General features: G+C 34.6%; 2 protein-coding genes across 2 annotated transcripts; both read left to right on the top strand.

Annotated features, from left to right (window-relative positions):
• Positions 1 to 14,130: 14,130 nt before the first annotated feature.
• On the top strand, positions 14,131 to 15,131 carry M406DRAFT_260016 (uncharacterized protein; the record flags this gene model as incomplete). The annotated part of the gene is made up of 2 exons (XM_040917332.1): positions 14,131 to 14,315; positions 14,396 to 15,131. The coding sequence occupies 2 exons, from the start codon at positions 14,131 to 14,133 to the stop codon at positions 15,129 to 15,131; spliced, it is 921 nt and encodes a 306-aa protein (XP_040775403.1).
• An 819-nt stretch (positions 15,132 to 15,950) lies between these two features.
• Positions 15,951 to 16,451, top strand: M406DRAFT_260477 (uncharacterized protein; the record flags this gene model as incomplete). Its single annotated transcript, XM_040917369.1, has 1 exon — positions 15,951 to 16,451. The coding sequence occupies one exon, from the start codon at positions 15,951 to 15,953 to the stop codon at positions 16,449 to 16,451; it is 501 nt and encodes a 166-aa protein (XP_040775404.1).
• Positions 16,452 to 17,312: the final 861 nt, after the last annotated feature.

The following is a 17,312-nucleotide window of genomic DNA, read 5'->3' on the forward strand; positions in this document are numbered from 1 at the left end:
CTTGTTCTACTTAATGCTAAAGAGAAATCTTTCTTTAAGCTTGTTAAGCATGTTATTTGCAGAAAGCTTCTGCAAGCTGCTAAATTATTTACTCTAGCTTAATCCTTCTGTTGCTTGAGAAGCATTCTCTATATTGCTTAGATATTTGTATCAATAGCTAAGAGGATATTATTTCTTATTCATATTCCTAATCATAATGCTTAGCATAAATAATAAAGAATGTTGAAGAGTATTATTGCTAAATCCTTCTTCCAATACTTAGATGCTCTGTTCTGCAATATCAGAGCAATCCGAATTGCTACTCATAGTCATGCTAAGCATATACCCTCGCTCTACTATTGCTATTTGTCTGCAGCACTAAGGCTTCTGAGGGAACCATTCTGAATCTTTCTTACTTAAGAAATATATTAAGCAGTTATTATTATAGCAGAATATTCAGCTGAGATTTCTATAATTAATAGAGTTCAATATTTGCTTCAAGAAAGTATTTTTGCTTAGTTGATTAAGTTTCTATTGTTAAGCAATATTTATCTAGCATTCTTTCTGAACTAGTTGCTATTTATTCTTCTGAAATTAATAGCAGTTGTATGCAATATATTCTTATTTATTATAGTTATAGCAAGTAATATTATTTCTCTTGCTATACTGCTTATTAGCTGTATTGAGTTTTATAGAATCAGCATATATAGTACTGCTCTAAGCTATACTGCTATATTAATTGCTATTCTTATTTTGGAGTTTCTTGCTTATATTAGCTAGAAACTTTCAAATCTAGCTTTCTTCCTTTTTAAACTTCTCTACTTATTATTTATATAAATAGTTATTAATGCAGATAGCTTGATTAAAGAATATTGCAAAGTTTTCTAGCTAATTCTGCTTAGAGATTTTATTTTTAATATTATTCTTGAATTTCTTATAATAATATTCTATAAAATTCTTATCTTCTTACAGAAATTATATTAAGAATTATTTAAATCTGATTATATAAACAGAAGCTAACTTAGTCTGCTTGAGATTCATAAGCTGCTAAGCTATAGTACATTCTTTATTAGAATTACTAAAGATCTCTTTAAAAGCTTTCTCAAAGCTCTTAAAGGAATCGAATATATTCTTAGTATTCTGGATATATATGTTGGGATTATTCTGATGCTCCAAGTGATTGTATAGAGAAAGCTTATACTAGATAAGAATATTCTTTTTGAAACGAATCTCTGCAAGAATAATCTTTTCAGATTTCATAATAAACTAAGTTATATAATATAAGAAATATGCTCTGTAGTAGATAAGAAATCTATATAGCATTTTCTAATTGCTATTATATATAGCAAGCTTATTCATCTTATATATCTTTTCAGCACTGCTAATAACTGCAGAAATAAACTGCGCTTGCTAAGCTTGTTAAGCTAGCTAAGCTTATTAATTAGCAATAGTAGCATTCTAAGCTTGCTATTATTCATGCAGATTCTGAATATGCTGAATAAGCTAGTATATCTAGTTGATCAGTTCTTTCTAAGTAGAAGCGTGCAAGAATAAAGAGATTCCTAAAGAAGCTATTGTATTCCGTATTGCTTAAGAGATAATATTGAACTGTTCTTGAATAAGAGTTATTAAAATATAATAAGTATTGTAGCAATTCGAAGATTTCTAAATATATGAAGAGATTTATGCTAACAAGAGCAGTATTGAAGTATTAAGTTCTTAATATGGAATTGTACAAGTTCTGATAAGCAATGCAAATATTCACTGCTTTTGAAGCTACTCAGTATAGAAGATTGAATATTTAGATTAACAACTGAAGAGCTATGTATGATGATTTATCTAATGGTAATAGATGTGTGGTTATATATTCAGCTCTTCAGTGTGGCTTGCTGATGCTCACTGAGGCTCACTGCTGCTCGGTGGTGCTCACTGAGGCTCAGTGAGCACAGGTGAGCTCTTCTGATTGGTTGGCCTGTAACCCTAACCCTGGGTTACGTAATCCTTGTGAGTTGTCTGATGTTGAGTCATGATACCTGGTTGTTATGACTCATCCAACATGCAGGTCACGAAAACAAATCACAGGCAAACAAGAATCAGGTATTATAACTCAACATCAGACAATCCACAAGGATTACATAACCCAGGGTTAGGGTTACAGGCTAACCAATCAGACAATAGAATGATCACTAGTGATCACCAGCGCTCAGTGATCAGTAGTGATTCGGAATGATCAGTGATGATCACTAGCAAGCAAGGGACTGAAGAATTAGATATATAAAGATTTACATTTCTTACTATTAGATAGATTTCCTTCAGATAGTTCTTCAGTTATTAATCTAAGTATTCAGTTTTATATACTGAGTAGCTCCAAAAGCAGTAAATACTTGCATCGCTTATTAGAACTTATATAATTCCGTATTCAAGAATTTGATACTTTGATATCGCTCTTATTAGCATAAATCTCTTTATATACTTAGAAATTCTCAGATTGCTGCAGTGCTTATTACATTTTAACAATTCTTATTCAAGAATAGTTCAGTATTATCTCTTAAGCAATACGGAATACAATAGCTTCTTCAGAAATCTCTTCATTCTTATACATTTCTACTTAGAAAGAACTAATTAATTAGATATATCAGCTTATTTAGCATATTCAGAATCTGTATAAATAATAGCAAGCTTAGAGCGCTATTATTGCTAACTAATAAGCTTAGCTAGCTTAATAAGCTCAGCAGGCGCAGTTTATCTCTGCAATTACTAGTAGCGCTGAAAAAGCATATAAGATGAATAAGCTCGCTATATATAATAGCAATCAAAAGATGCTATATAGATTTCTTATCTACTGCAGAGCATATTTCCTATATTATAAGATTTAATTTATTAAGGAATCTGAGAAAGTTATTCTTATAGGGATTCATTTCGAAAAGAATGCTCTTATCTGATATAAGCTTTCTCTATATAACTACTTAAAGCATTAGAATAACTCTAATATATGTATTCAGAATACTAAGAATATATTTGATTTCTTTAAGAGCTTCGAAAAAGCTTTTAAAGAAATCTTTGATAATTCTAACAAAGAATGCATTACAGCTCAGCAGCTTATGAATTTCAAGCAGATTAAGTTAGCTTCTGCTTATATAATCAGATTCAAACAACTTTTAGTACAACTTCTGTAAGAAGATAAGAATCTTATGAAGTATTATTACAAGAAACTTAAGAATAATATTAAAGATAAAATCTTCAAGTAGAATTAGCTAAAGAACTTTGTAATATTCTCTAATCAAGCTATCCGTATTAACAATTGTTTATATGAATAATAGATGAAGAAATTCAAAAAGAAAGGAAGCTAAACTTGAAGGTTTCTAGCTAATATAAGCAAGAAACTCCAAAACAAGAATAGCGATTGATATAGCAGTACAGCTTAGAGCAGTATTATATATACTGATTCTATAAAACTTAATACTGCTAATAAGCAGTATAGCAAGAAGAATAGTATTACTTGCTACAACTATAATAAATAAGAATATATTATATGTAATTGCTATTAATCTTGAAAGAATAAGTAGTAATTAGTTTAGAAGGAATGCTAGATAAATATTGCTTAATAATAGAAACTCAATCAACTAAGCAAAAATATTCTCTTGGAGCAAGTATTGAACTCTATTGATTATAAAAGTCTTAGCTGAATATTCTATTATAACAATAACTGCTTAATATACCTCTTGAATAAGAAAGATTCAGGATGATTTCCTTAGAAACCTAGGCGCTATAAGCAGATAGCAATAGCAGAGTGAGAGTATATGCTCAGCATGATTACAAGCAGCAACAATTCGAACTGCTTTGATATTACTAAATAAAGCATTCAAGCGCTAAAGGAAGAGCTTAATAATGATGCTCTTCACTATTCCTCATTATCTGTATCAGATACTATAATCAGAGATATGAATAAGAGATGATATTCTCTTAGCTACTAGTATGAATATCTAAGCAATATAAAGAACGCTTCTCAAGCAACAGAAGAATCAAGCTAGAATAAATAATCTAGCAGCTTACAAAAGCTTCTTGCAAACAATATGCTCAATAAGCTTAAAGAAAGATTTCCCATCAGCATTAGATAAAATAAGGAAACAATATAGATTGAATATCTTATTTATAGAATAAAGCTAGAAGAGCTCTTTATCTGCATTCTCTTGCAGAACATCGAGATATAAGGAGACGAGAATTCTCAGATCAGCTTATTTCACAACCTATACTACGAATTAGCATGAATCTCCTGCATCTATTATAGCTGCAGAATGCACTTTTCGGAAAAGATACAATACAAATAGTTCTCCGTTAGAGAATTAGAATAAATTCTTTAAGCTATTAAAGAATAGGAATTCCGCTTCAGAGAGGTTCTTAATAGATAGTACTACAATGTATACATCAAGCTATCGAATAATTGCTCTATGCAATGCATAAATAAAAAGATAGAGTAGTAGCAGTGCAAAATAATATTCTGCATAATTTATATTAATAATAAGATTTGCAACTAGTATCAACAGAAGAAAAATCAGGAATAATGATAATATGAGCAAAAGCAAGCTAAGAAGCTTGCTTAAGAAGCAGCGAAGCAAGCTTAGAAGGATAAGCAGTTCTTAATAAATTCAAAAGGATAGAATTGCTTGTAAAGGGATTGCAGATAATCAGACTGAAACAGTTCCTATGTGGAGCTTTTAAGGCAGACTACGCTTATATTAAGTTCGATATATACATTCAAGAATGCAAGTATAGTATATTATTGAATAGTGGCGCTTAGGGAAACTTTATATCTCCATATATTATTAATCAGATATAACTACAATAGAGATGAAAGAAACGCTCATACATTCTCAGTACTGTAAAAGAATAATCTGTTGTATATAATCAAGGAATAATTGATAAGAAAACTAATTATTTACCTATTTTGATCTAAGGATGTATAATTAGAGCTTTCTTTAATATTACGAATATAGTACAGTATAAGCTGATTATAAGACTTTCATAGCTTAAGAAGCATAATCCTCGAATCAATTGGACTACTGGCTAGATCTTATAAGAACAAGCTATATCCAGAGAGATAGTTACAATTAATAGCGTAGGATCGAAGCTAGTGATTGAAGAATATTCAGGAAAAGAAGCTTCATACAACTTCATATATATCTCTAAGTTAGCAGAGCTGACAATTTAAGAAGAAGAATCTAGTAACAAGCGAACTTAAACAGTGCTAGAGCGCTAACAGGTTAGCAAAACAACAGAAGCGAGATCCTCAGCAAGTCGGTCCGCCCCGAAGCAACAGGAAAAAGCTTCAGAATGTAGATTATAGAACTATATAGGAAAAACCTCGAAATCAGGCTCTTGAGCGCTTAGCTCAGCTTAGAGCAAACGCTTAAAGCTCTTAAAAACATTATCAAAAGCAACAAACGAAAAGAAGTATGCTTAACAGTATCTACTATTCCTTCAGATAGCAGAAACAGTATAAGAACTAGAACTAATACTCGCGAATATACTATAAGAATATCATAAGTTTAAGAAACTACTTCAGAAAGAATTGAATATGAAATTGCTAGAATATAGCTTATATAACTACAAGATCCTGCTACAAGAAGGGAAACAGCTCAAATTCTTTCCTATTTATAGATTAAACAAAGTATAGCTAGAGACACTTAGGAAGTATCTCGATAAGAATCTTAAGAAAGAATATATATAATCATTATAATTACTAGCAGAATATCTTATTCTGTTTATATTTAAGAAGAATAGTAAGCTCAAGCTATATATTAATTATAAGCAACTCAATAATATTACAATTAAGAACTAATATTCATTATTACTTATTAAAGAATTACAAGATAAGCTGCAAGGAGTATAATAATTTACAGTTCTAGATCTAAAAGGAGCTTATAATCTGATTAGAGTAAAGGAAGAAGAAGAATGAAAAACTGCTTTTAGAATATGCTATAAATACTACAAATATTTGATTATGCTCTTTAGTTTAACAAATGCTTCAGCTTTATTCCAGGAAATAATCAATTATATTCTATACAAGCATCTGAATCAGTTTATCATTGCTTATCTTGATAATATTCTTATTTACTCTTGAATATTGAAAGAATACAAGAAATATATGAAAATAGTATTGCAAACGCTTCAGGATGCAAAGCTTCTTATGAAACTCGCAAAGAGCTACTTTCACATACAAAAAGTTGATTATCTCGGATTCACAATTGAGCTAGAATGTATTAAGCTACAGAAAGATAAGATAGAAGCTGTTAGAAATTAGCTAATTCTCAGAAATATTAAAGATATTAGATCTTTTCTCGAATATATTAACTTTTATAAGCAGTTCATTAAAAACTATAGCCGGATTGCATACTCTCTTACAAATCTTACTAAAAAGAAGCAGCTCTTTAAATAAATCTCCAAAGCATAAGAAGCTTTTAATAAGATTATCAAGCACATTACCTTAGAGCTAGTTCTATATAAAGCAGATTTTTATAAATCCTTTGAAATAAAGACTGATGCATTAAAATATATACTTGGAGAATAACTTGATTAGCAAAACAACTAAGAATATCTAAGAATTATAAGCAACTTTTCAAAGAAATTGAATAGCTTGGAAATCAATTATAGAATCTCTAATTAGGAATTCATAGCAATAGTAAAAGCTTTTGAGAAATAGCAATACTACTTTATCAGTATACAATATTCGATTATAGTTTACTTGGATTATAAGAATCTAACTATATTTATAATAATCAAGATTTTGAACAAGCAATAAGTTAGATAAGCAGAATTTCTCTTACAGTTCAATTTCAAGATTGTATACTGCAAAAGCTTAGAAAACAAATAAGCAGATACTCTTAGCAGAAGATTAAACTATCGAAATGCAGACTCTTCGGATATGCAGAATATCTTCATTCAAGATAAATTAGGAAATCTTGTTAATGTATATAGAGAACTGAATGCTGCCTTCAGAATTAAACTTTCGGAGAAAGATTCAGAATTGATAATTTCAAATGAACAAGATAACTATATTAAGAATATATACAGTACATTAGTACACAGATATCAGAGAATTAGAGCAATTTATAAATGCATTAAAAGATATTGAAATCTACTAAGTCTTAGAAAAAGGATTGAAAACATCTTATAACAATGCAATAGCTGCAAAAAGAATAAAGCAGAAAGATACAAGCTTTATGAATTACTGCATTCCTTACTAATATTTATAACTATTTAGCAATCCATTAGTTTAAACTTCATTATCAAGCTATTCTTCTTATAAGAATTTTTAACTAAGATACAATATAATAGCATTCTAATAATAGTTTGCAAACTGAGCAAGTATGCTTATTTTCTTTCCTATAAGAAAAGCAGTATAGCAGAGAAACTCATATATACATTTCTCAGAACAATTATTGCTAACTACAGCATGCTAGAAGAAGTGATCTCCAATAGAGATAGAAAGTTCAACTCAAAGTTTTAAACTTTGCTTATAAAACAGCTCGGAATACACTATAGAATATCTACAGCATTTCACTTGCAAATAGATGAATAGATAGAAAGAATGAATCAGATTATCAAACAGTATCTTCAATACTATATCAACTAGAAACAGAATAATTAAGTTAATCTATTGCCTTTTATACAATTCGCTTATAATAATGCAAATACAAGCATAACAAAGAAATCGCTATTCTTTATATTCTATAAATATAATCCAATAGCTTATTACAAAGTACTGCTGGAAGCAGATACAAAAGCTGCAGATAAAAGAATTAAGAAGATTAAGAAAGTTCAGAAAAAATTCCAATCAGAACTACAATTCATTCAGAAATGAATAGTACGATATACAAACTCCAAAAGGATTAAGAGACTAATTCTACAGAAGGAAGATAAGATCTATCTACTTCGGAAAAACATTAAAACAATCAGATCTAGCAACAAATTCAATTATAAGAAGTTAGAATTATTCAAAATCTTGCAGCAAATTTCTCCGATTAATTACAAGTTAGCATTATCTCATGGGATGAGAATATATTCAGTTTTCTATATTTTACTGCTGAAATTAGCAGTACAGGAAATATTAATAGATAATATAGCAGAAATGGAAAATAATGAATCAGAGTATGAGGTAGAGAAGATTCTTAAGCATAGAGGTATAGACAATATAAGAGAATATCTTATCAAATGAAAAGATTATCTAGCGAGCGAAAACTCATGAGAACCACGGAAGAATGTTAAAAACGCTCAGGAAAAGGTAGCTGAATATTGGAAAAGGAAAGCTAGCACCTAAGATAACCGCTCCAGCCCGGAGAGGAGCTTAGAGCTTATCATCTCATTCAAAAATTCAGACCAATCTACCACTGCATTCCCCACATCTACAGAATTCCAGTCAAAACCTCCAAAAGAGGAATCCCCAGGAATAATCACAGGCTCCGCAGAAATCACAGCCTGCACCTCAGCCGCCACACGCTCGCGCTCCTCCTCCTCCAAGCCCTCATTCACCAGTTTTATCCCCTTCTCCTGAAGGAAGCATTGCTGCTTCTTCAAACGAGACAAACAACCTAGGGACTCGGACAAACGAGCCTGAGCATCCACCAGCTCTCGCTAACGCTTCAACAAACGCTTCTCCTTCTCTATCTTCCTACTATCCAAACGAACCAACTCATCAGTAATACGAGATACTAAGGCAGTATCATCAGCAAGAACTAAGAAAGAAGAAAGGAAAGGCTTACGAGAAGACATGAGAACTCAACTAGCATTACAGGAACAACCTCGTTTCGTACACTGAGAACAGCTCTTAATCCTATCCACCATTTTGCATCGCACTCCCTCCTTCAGATACGATAAGCATAGCATAACTTCGTAGCCAGAGGACTCAATATACGAATAACGCTCGAGATAACGAAGATACAGCTTCAAGAAAGTAACGGAAGCACCAGAAAAAGATTTGCCAACACGGGAATTTAAGATTCTGTTCAACATCTCGATTAGGAAAGCATGATCATACATACGAAGAACTTGCCGAATACTTACAGGAGATCGTTGAAGACAATAACTGATAGGAAGAAGATGATGTTATAATCCATCCAACATACAGATTACGAAAACAGATCACAAGCAAACAAGAACCAGATATTATAACTCAACATCAGACAATTCACAAGGATTACATAATCCAGGGTTAGGATTACAAGCCAACTAATCAGATAATAGAACGATCACTAGTGATCATCAGCGCTCAGTGATCAGTAGTAATCCGGAATGATCAGTAATGATCACCAGCAAGCAAGGGACTAAAGAACTAGGTATATAAAGGTTTACATTTCTTACTGTCAGATAGATTTCCTTCAGATAGTTCTTCAGTTGTCAATCTAAGTATTCAGTTTTATATACTGAGTAGCCCCAAAGGCAGTGAACACTTGCATCGCTTATTAGAACTTGTACAGTTCCGTATTCAAGAACTTGATACTTTGATACCGCTCTTGTTAGCATAAACCTCTTCATGTACTTAGGAATCCTCGGATTGCTGCAGTGCTCATTACATATAAGTATGCAAAAGGAGTATGCAGCTAGCATTGCTGCATATATATCTTGAAGATTGCTTGCTTTTTGCAGATTTTCTTACATATAGATTCGAGCTTTGAATGAGATTAAGTAACTGTTCTTATCAAGTTTGTATCTATATACTCATTTAAGTAGCAGTAGCTTCTCTTTAGCTTTCTTATACTCAAGAGTCTGCTATATCCTTTTGTTCACTAGTTCCTGGATTTCTAATTATATTATTTTCCATTACTTAGTATGAAAAGAATTGTTTTGTACTTCTTTTCAGATTCTAGATATGGGTGGTAGTTGTTTATAATGCTTCTTTTTAGCTGTTGCTAGCTCTGTAACTTGCTGAGAAGCATTAAAGTGCTTTTGCTGCAAGTGCAAAGCTCTTCTATATATAGAGTTTGCTTTAAGTATAGCAGCTGCGATTATACTATGTATGATTTAAAAATGCTTATTTCATGTTCTGATTGCTTCTTTTAGCTGATTAGGTAAAAAGGTAGCTATAAGGTTTATTAGAGCTGTTTAGCTTGTTATAAAAGCTGTAGCGAATAACTCTTGGTATTGGCAAGCTTTATTAATTAGTTTTCATGCTCTGTTTGAATGCTATATGAATTGAGATTTATAGATCTTGTTCCTTATTTGATAATATCTGGTTGAAGCTTAACTAGGCTTGTACTCTTGCGCTGCAGGCTAGCTTGTATCCTAAGCAGTAGATATACTAATAGCTTATTATTCAGTACTTGAAGATGCTTGTTTAGTTACTGAAACATTCTTGCTGCTTGCAGCAGCGCTTCTTTCTAGCTAATCTATTCATTCCAATATCTCGAGAGATTTTTCAGAAATTGAAAGTTCTTACATCTTATTCCCTAAGCTTCTTCTCTAGAATGGATTGCTTTGCAAGAACGCTTTATTGCTAGTTTCAGATGCTCTTATTTCTGAGTTCCAACTCGGAATGCTTTCCGAGAGAAACTCTGAGAATGAGCTATTATTCTTGTTAAATAGCAGATGAGATTCTTGATTTTGATTTGTAGTATTAAGCTAGAGAACTAGATTCTATATGCTTTTAATAATAATTGTATCTATGATTTTCTTATTATTTTCAATTTCTGGAATGATTAATGCTAGCTGAGTATAAAATAGTACTTTTGATATCTTATTGCTGTTTGGATTATAGAATTAGCTTTTATTGAATAGAATATTGTATATAATTGCAACTCTTGCAAATGCTGAAAGCTATATATAGTATAGATTGCTTGTAATATATCTTATAAGATAGCTCTTATATGCTCTTAATTCTGTTTTTATATTCTGTTTATAAGAGCTAAGTTTGTATTTTTCTTGCAGAATGTATGCTTAGCATTTATATGCATAGATTCTAGCTTAGTTGAGCTGTAGATTTGAGATTGCTGTTCTGATTATTTCCAGTGTATACTAATGAAAATACTGCTTAAACTAGCTATTCAGAAGTAAATTTAGCATTTTGGAATGCTTAAGCATGAATGAAGAGATATTGAATAGCTAGATAGCTGCTTTCATATACTCTGGCTATAGGTTTTTCAGTAGTTTAGCTAATAATAGAAGGATTAGCATATGCTTCTGAATTTCATGCTCAGCTCGCTCAGCAGCGCTATTTGACTCTTTCATATACAGTGGAATAATCTCCAGATCAATGCTGTTATTAGCATATTATTATATATATATCATTTTATATAGCTTTCTTATAACTGAGAAGTCTGTATTCTGTTTGATTTTGCAGATGAAGAAGCGATATTAGCATTATATTCAAATCTCGAATAACTTAAGCATATTAAATACTGTAGATTGTGCCTTGTTAGATATTGGAAAGGCAAATAACTTGCTACTATACTCATCTTTGAGTATAAGAGCTCATTTTGAGCTATTCTGCGCTTTATTATAATCAAGAAGATTCTAACTAATGTGCTAGAATAATCGAAGGCTGTAGTATTCAGATCTTATGCATTGAATAATCTTTGTAATGCATTCTAAAGCATAGTATTTATAATCAATTTGTTTAGTTCTATTGATTCTAATACTACAAACTGAGTAAACAAGCTTCTTCAGAGCATTAGCACTTAGATATTTCAATCTTAGATGCTAAAAATACTCTGAATTACTTCTTTCAAGCATCTTATTATATAAAGAATAAGAATACTTGTTTCTTTTTAGAGTTGAGAATACAAGAATGCTAGCTCAGCTGTATAGCAGTATAGCTGAAGCTTGAGAATAGGAAGAGTTTGCAAAAGAAATATATTTGAAGAAAACTAAGTTAAACTCTCTATATAAATTTGCAATCACTGCACTCTATTCAAGCATTTCTGAATGCAATATGCTATCTTTGCTATAATATCAGATCTCTTTCTCGTATAAGAAAGCCTTAGTAATTATATTAATATGAAAGCTATTTATAATTATTATATAGTTGAGAACTAGGTTTTCAGTGCATTTCTCTTGCTTTCTATTTAGTGCATTTTTGAAGCATTGTTTCCTGAATCTTCGTATTAGTAATAATGAGCTCTCTACTTTCATAACTTCCGCATTTCTTGAGAAAGAAAAGATATTTAGCTTTAGAAGATTGATGCTATTAATAAGATATATAGCTTTGCAGTTATTTAGAACTATACTTTAGAAAAGAATATGAGATATTTGAAATAGTATTGAGAAGACTGCTATGCTTGCTTGTAGCAATACTGTCTAGTTAAAGAGTTGAGAATTGAAGATAGCATTTATTTGGAGAAATTAAGAATACTTTGTTTCAAACTTAAGGAATATTAGATCTAGCATTTTGATATTGTGATTAAGAGATTCTAGCATTTAATAGTATTTGGATAGAGGTTTCTATTATTCTTTATTCTCTGTAGGATTCTCTCTATTCAGCTTTGAGAAAGCTATTTAGTTTTGATAAGATTTGAATAGAGCTTCTGATAGTTTTTGCTAGCTAGCTTAGAGAGAATCTTCTTTCTTTGCTTGTTAGATAAGGCTTTGAAGATTGAATCTAGTCTGATTCCGGTATAAGTATATTTTAGCTTTCTGTAGCTTATAAGGCTTTATTTATGCTTCTTTTAATACAATTTATAGAGATACTTATAATCTTTCTTTTTGCTCTAGCTGGAAGATTTATCTTGTTTCTTTCCAGATTTTGTGCCTGAGTTGCTGAATTGTGAGTTCTTTCTGCTTATAATAGCGAATACTATTAAGCTTTTTTTCTGCTCAGGCTGAAGTTAGTAGATTGAAGCGAGATTTTGTTAAAGCTATTTAATAGTCTTGATAGGCAGATCATTGTTAGATGCTATAGCAAGGAGATATTGTTGCATTTTAGCTTATTCTGTCTGGAAGTGAACTTCAATAGCAGCAAGGAAGTTATTAGAGCTCTGAAGTTTCTTAATTTCGTTAATGCTGTAAACTTAAGCTAGGTTTAGAAGATTCTGGTGCTGCTAGCATCAGTTTTGGAAATCGGTGCCTTGTCTGGTAGCTAGCTTAAGATGATAGCAGTACTGAAGGCGAATAACTTGTTTCATGCTTTCTTTGAACGGATAGAAGTCTTTCTTTAGATTTCTAAGCATTTATTAAATCAAGAGAGACTTCTTTTCTGAATAAATATATATATAAGGAATGAGAATTAACAGAAATACTGTTTTCTGAATCCAGTTCTATATTCTCTATACATTCTAGTAAGCATATAACTGCTTGTTTTAATAAAGCTGAAAGTATTTCATCTTCTAATTATAGAGAATAGCTTATTTCTGAATAAAGAGTAGCTTATAGTTCTCTGTTATAGTGTTTTTGTGCTCTTTTTTAAGATTCTAAGTAAATTTGGAGAACTCGAGATCAAAATCTTTAGATTTGAGAAAGAGCACATCTGAGCTATCCGAATCTAGATACTTCCAAATATTCTTTCCCTTGCTCTGGAACTGCAAAATGCTATACTAGAATGAAAAGGAGTAGGTATTGGTATATTTTATTAAGAGCATAAGATTATTAGGTTTGCGCTCTATTATGGGCTTTGATGGAGCGTAAGTATAACTATTTGGAATAAAAGATGTATTCTGAAAGAATAAGAAGTGAATAGCTCAGTTTGTTTCGATAGATAAGGGGAAGATTAAACCCGATTCTTGCAAACTGGGCTTATAACTAAGGAGAAATATATGAGCTGAGTATGTGGAAGTGGCTGAATGAGTGTTGAGATTGAATCTATCTAATACAAAAGGAAGATCTTCTAAGTAACTAAACCAGGCTCTGAGATGGTTTATGAGGAGACCAAAACAGAGGGTTAGGGTTAAATATGCCCCATTTTTCACAATATGCAATCCTGCCCAAGGGGTCGGTGTAGATGTTAGCGACAGATCGCACCTGGGCAGCTTACAACCCCGCTTCGGCGGTGACTACCTAGGTAGGTCTGGCCCCTGGGGTTCAAATTAAATATCAGCTTACTTACATATGCCATATAACGACAAAAAGAAGTCCTAATTTCTTGGCGCAAAATCGTTCACCATAAAGGTAGTCACTCTCGATTCTGTTTGTCAGTATTGGCGTACAGGCCAAAGTCTCATAGCAAAGATGGCGCTCTCAAACTACACCTGGTCCTTTACTCCATTGGTGACGGCCTTTCCGGAGACGGTATTGCCTAATATCGCCTTGTGGAATGTCACCAATGGACTGGATCTACAATATCAAGTGCAAATCTCGTGGCCTCTCGAATGGTCCGCCGCGCGACAGGAAGCAAATGGCACGGCCTTGACCATGTAAGCAGTCGTCTCTTGTAAATGAAATTATATGGGCGCTTGCCATGTGCTTGAGGGCTGATAGTCTGTGAAATGGACAGGTTCGTTCTGGACGGAAACGCCCTGGGTATGACGGGGACTGAAGCATGGCGCCGCCGAGACGCCGTCGAGCTGGACCAGCCAGATGCCGTCGTCGTGAGCATCGGGTATCCGCTGACCGACTCCGTCTACGGCGCGCAGCGCAGCATCGACTTCCAGCCTGTGACGCCTGGCGAGGCACCACCGGCCGTTCCCGGCGTGAGGGAAGGATCTGACGACTTTATCGATTTTATCGAGCACACACTGCGGCCCTTTGTCCGCTCCGAGTTTCCCCAGGTTGGTTTTGGGCGCGAAGCCCTATATGGCCACTCCTTCGGAGGACTCTTTGTTGTCTACGCCCTGCTCCGCCGACCAGACCTGTTTGACACTTTTGTCGCGGCTAGCCCAGACCTGACCTGGGACGACCGGTATATCCTGAGCCATATGGACTGGCTGGGCGAGGCAGTGCTGCCGGCCAACACGACAAAGCCGGCCTTTAAGCTGTCTTATGGCAGTCTGGAGCAGTATCCCCGTCGGCGGCGCACCGAGACATACGAGGAGTTCCTGTCTCGCATCGCCCTGTTGGAGAGTTATGGGGTGACGTATACGATGGGAGATGACTGCAATACTCTGTTCCAGTACCTCGACTCCAGCACCCAGCTGAGGAATGCAGAGCTAAAGGAGTATGTCGGCAGTGATCATGCGTCTGTGGGTGCGGTTGCCTTGGCTGATGGGATTGATTACTTTGTGGACTGGTAAATGTACGCTCTGATAACTGCAGCGTATCAACACCAATATCCATTGTCCTATGGAAACTATCAGAGGCGAGCTTGAAAAATTTATTAAAGGATCATGGAGAGTTCTTTCCAACAAAGATTAGACCCTAGGAATTTTGTGACCTCTTGTATCTACTGTGTCTCTATCCCTTCCCCGAGCTTTCTAGCTTCGATGCCCTGATTTCCCCGGCCTTGATCCAAGATATCATATGTCTCTCTCTGCTTGCCAGACGTGTCTCGGTGTAAAGATTAGTCTGATTCGCAAAAAGGAGACCCAACTGTTTGAATTACAACCCTATCAATCAATTCGTCATGTAAGTACTTAGAAGCTTCTTCAAGAGGTGACTCCCAGCGTAGTATACTTCAAACAATGTAGAAACACTTTGCATTGCGTCCTGGATTGTCTTGGTTTCCTTTTTACGTCACATCGTGGGACTAATTGTCTCAAACACTCGGTCAATCATTGCGGGAGAGGTCCTGAACCTCCTCCCTAGGATCGCACTGACCGGTCAGAGCTTTGTGAGTCGATAGCATGAGTCTTGGAAAAGTTCAGAGTGTATGAGATCAGAGACTGATATCCTGATGGTTAGCATGAACGAGTTCTAGAATATCAGACAGACTAGTATCCCTTCACTTAGACGGGATTCCTTGATGGTAGCAATATTTGAGGAAGAGAATGATCACTGAGAGATAAACTGCCGAGTTTACCCACCAGTGTTGACCTGAACTCATCATACCAATTGTGCAACTTCGAATCCATCTTCCTCTGATATAAACGCAAAACTCATTTAAATATTCAAATATGGCAAAGAAAAAGCGATCCCCCAAGACTCTTACCTCCGAGACACGAGAAACGCGGACTAGCTTCACATTCGCATCTCTCCATGGAGATGTAGCGAGGGCTGTTTCCGATCACATTGCCTCCATATGGTTCAACAAGGACGACGACAGTGGAGAAATATGCATCAAGGACTACTCGACCAACGTCATGGGCAGTTTTAAATGTAAAAATGCGAAATGCTCTACAAATCGTTGGACGAGCAAAATGGTATCGATTGTCATCCGGGGTTATCCCAATAATGGGTACAGCGCTACCGTTTTCAACCAGCGCTGCAAATCTTGCAACGGGCTCGGCACTTTCACGCTTGACAGACAGTCGTACGTCGAACGGGTTGCATACCGGCTTGAGAAATGGGCGGGATGCCAAGTAAAGGCGCCGTACTATGGGGAGGGGAAGGGCCTGCCGCATCGGGAGGATCTCTGTGAAGGCTGTAAGCAAGGTATTTGTTGGAGTGGCTTTTGAGGGAAATTGAAGGCGTGTATGTATTATCATCCTTTCGCCGGTGGGTGTACTGATTCCCGGCTATGGCAACTGGTTCGCCGTTCATGTTGAGCACGATTTTCCATGCGATCACAATCGATCAAGAAATTTGAGAAGACGCTCAGATCAATTGCTAGTCAATGGCGCAAGGAACACTCGAAAAGGCTCTTTCTTATTGTGTAATCGTGCTATACTCCAGGTCACTATGGCTGGCCTGAGTTTGCTACATTTCGTAAATAGCCCTGGAAGTATGGACAGACAAGGTCTGTAAGTTTCCAGAACATCGGGTTATAGGCCACTATGGTAGAGACTTTAGGGTTGCCTTCATTTACCACGGGTTAGCCACCTGAACCGCCAGGGTTATGGCTGGTCTTGACCCAAGCTTTCACCAACTGTACTGGAGATTGACAAACCACCGGCCTTCCTACCATTGGTGACCACTGTATGTGTACTTTCCATGAGTACTCTGTTTAGTTTGTTCCTCAGTAAGATGGGGAAAGCGAATTCACGATTGCGGTTTCCTTCGATGTTGAGCCGCCCTGTGCAGGTCCAGGGCAGGGCTTCGACGATATTTATGCATGCTTGAGAAACCTGCTTTTACCATCATTCTTTTTCACCACTCTAATGTTGTTTCTCTCGTGCAATTGCGCCTGGTTTACTATGCTATAAGCTGACAAAAGTGTTTTGTCTAACGAGAAAAGGCAATATCAAGTCCACATGGTGCAGCAGAGCAATCAGCAATGCATGTATGAAAACTTACTTTCATTTCAACTAGTACTTATCTTGAAATGTTATAAAGTTGAATGTCTAATTCAGAAACATAACAGTACTACTTCCATAAAA

This window comes from Cryphonectria parasitica, assembly GCF_011745365.1.
Source record: "Cryphonectria parasitica EP155 unplaced genomic scaffold M406scaffold_5, whole genome shotgun sequence".
NCBI classification, from domain to species: Eukaryota; Fungi; Ascomycota; class Sordariomycetes; order Diaporthales; family Cryphonectriaceae; genus Cryphonectria; species Cryphonectria parasitica.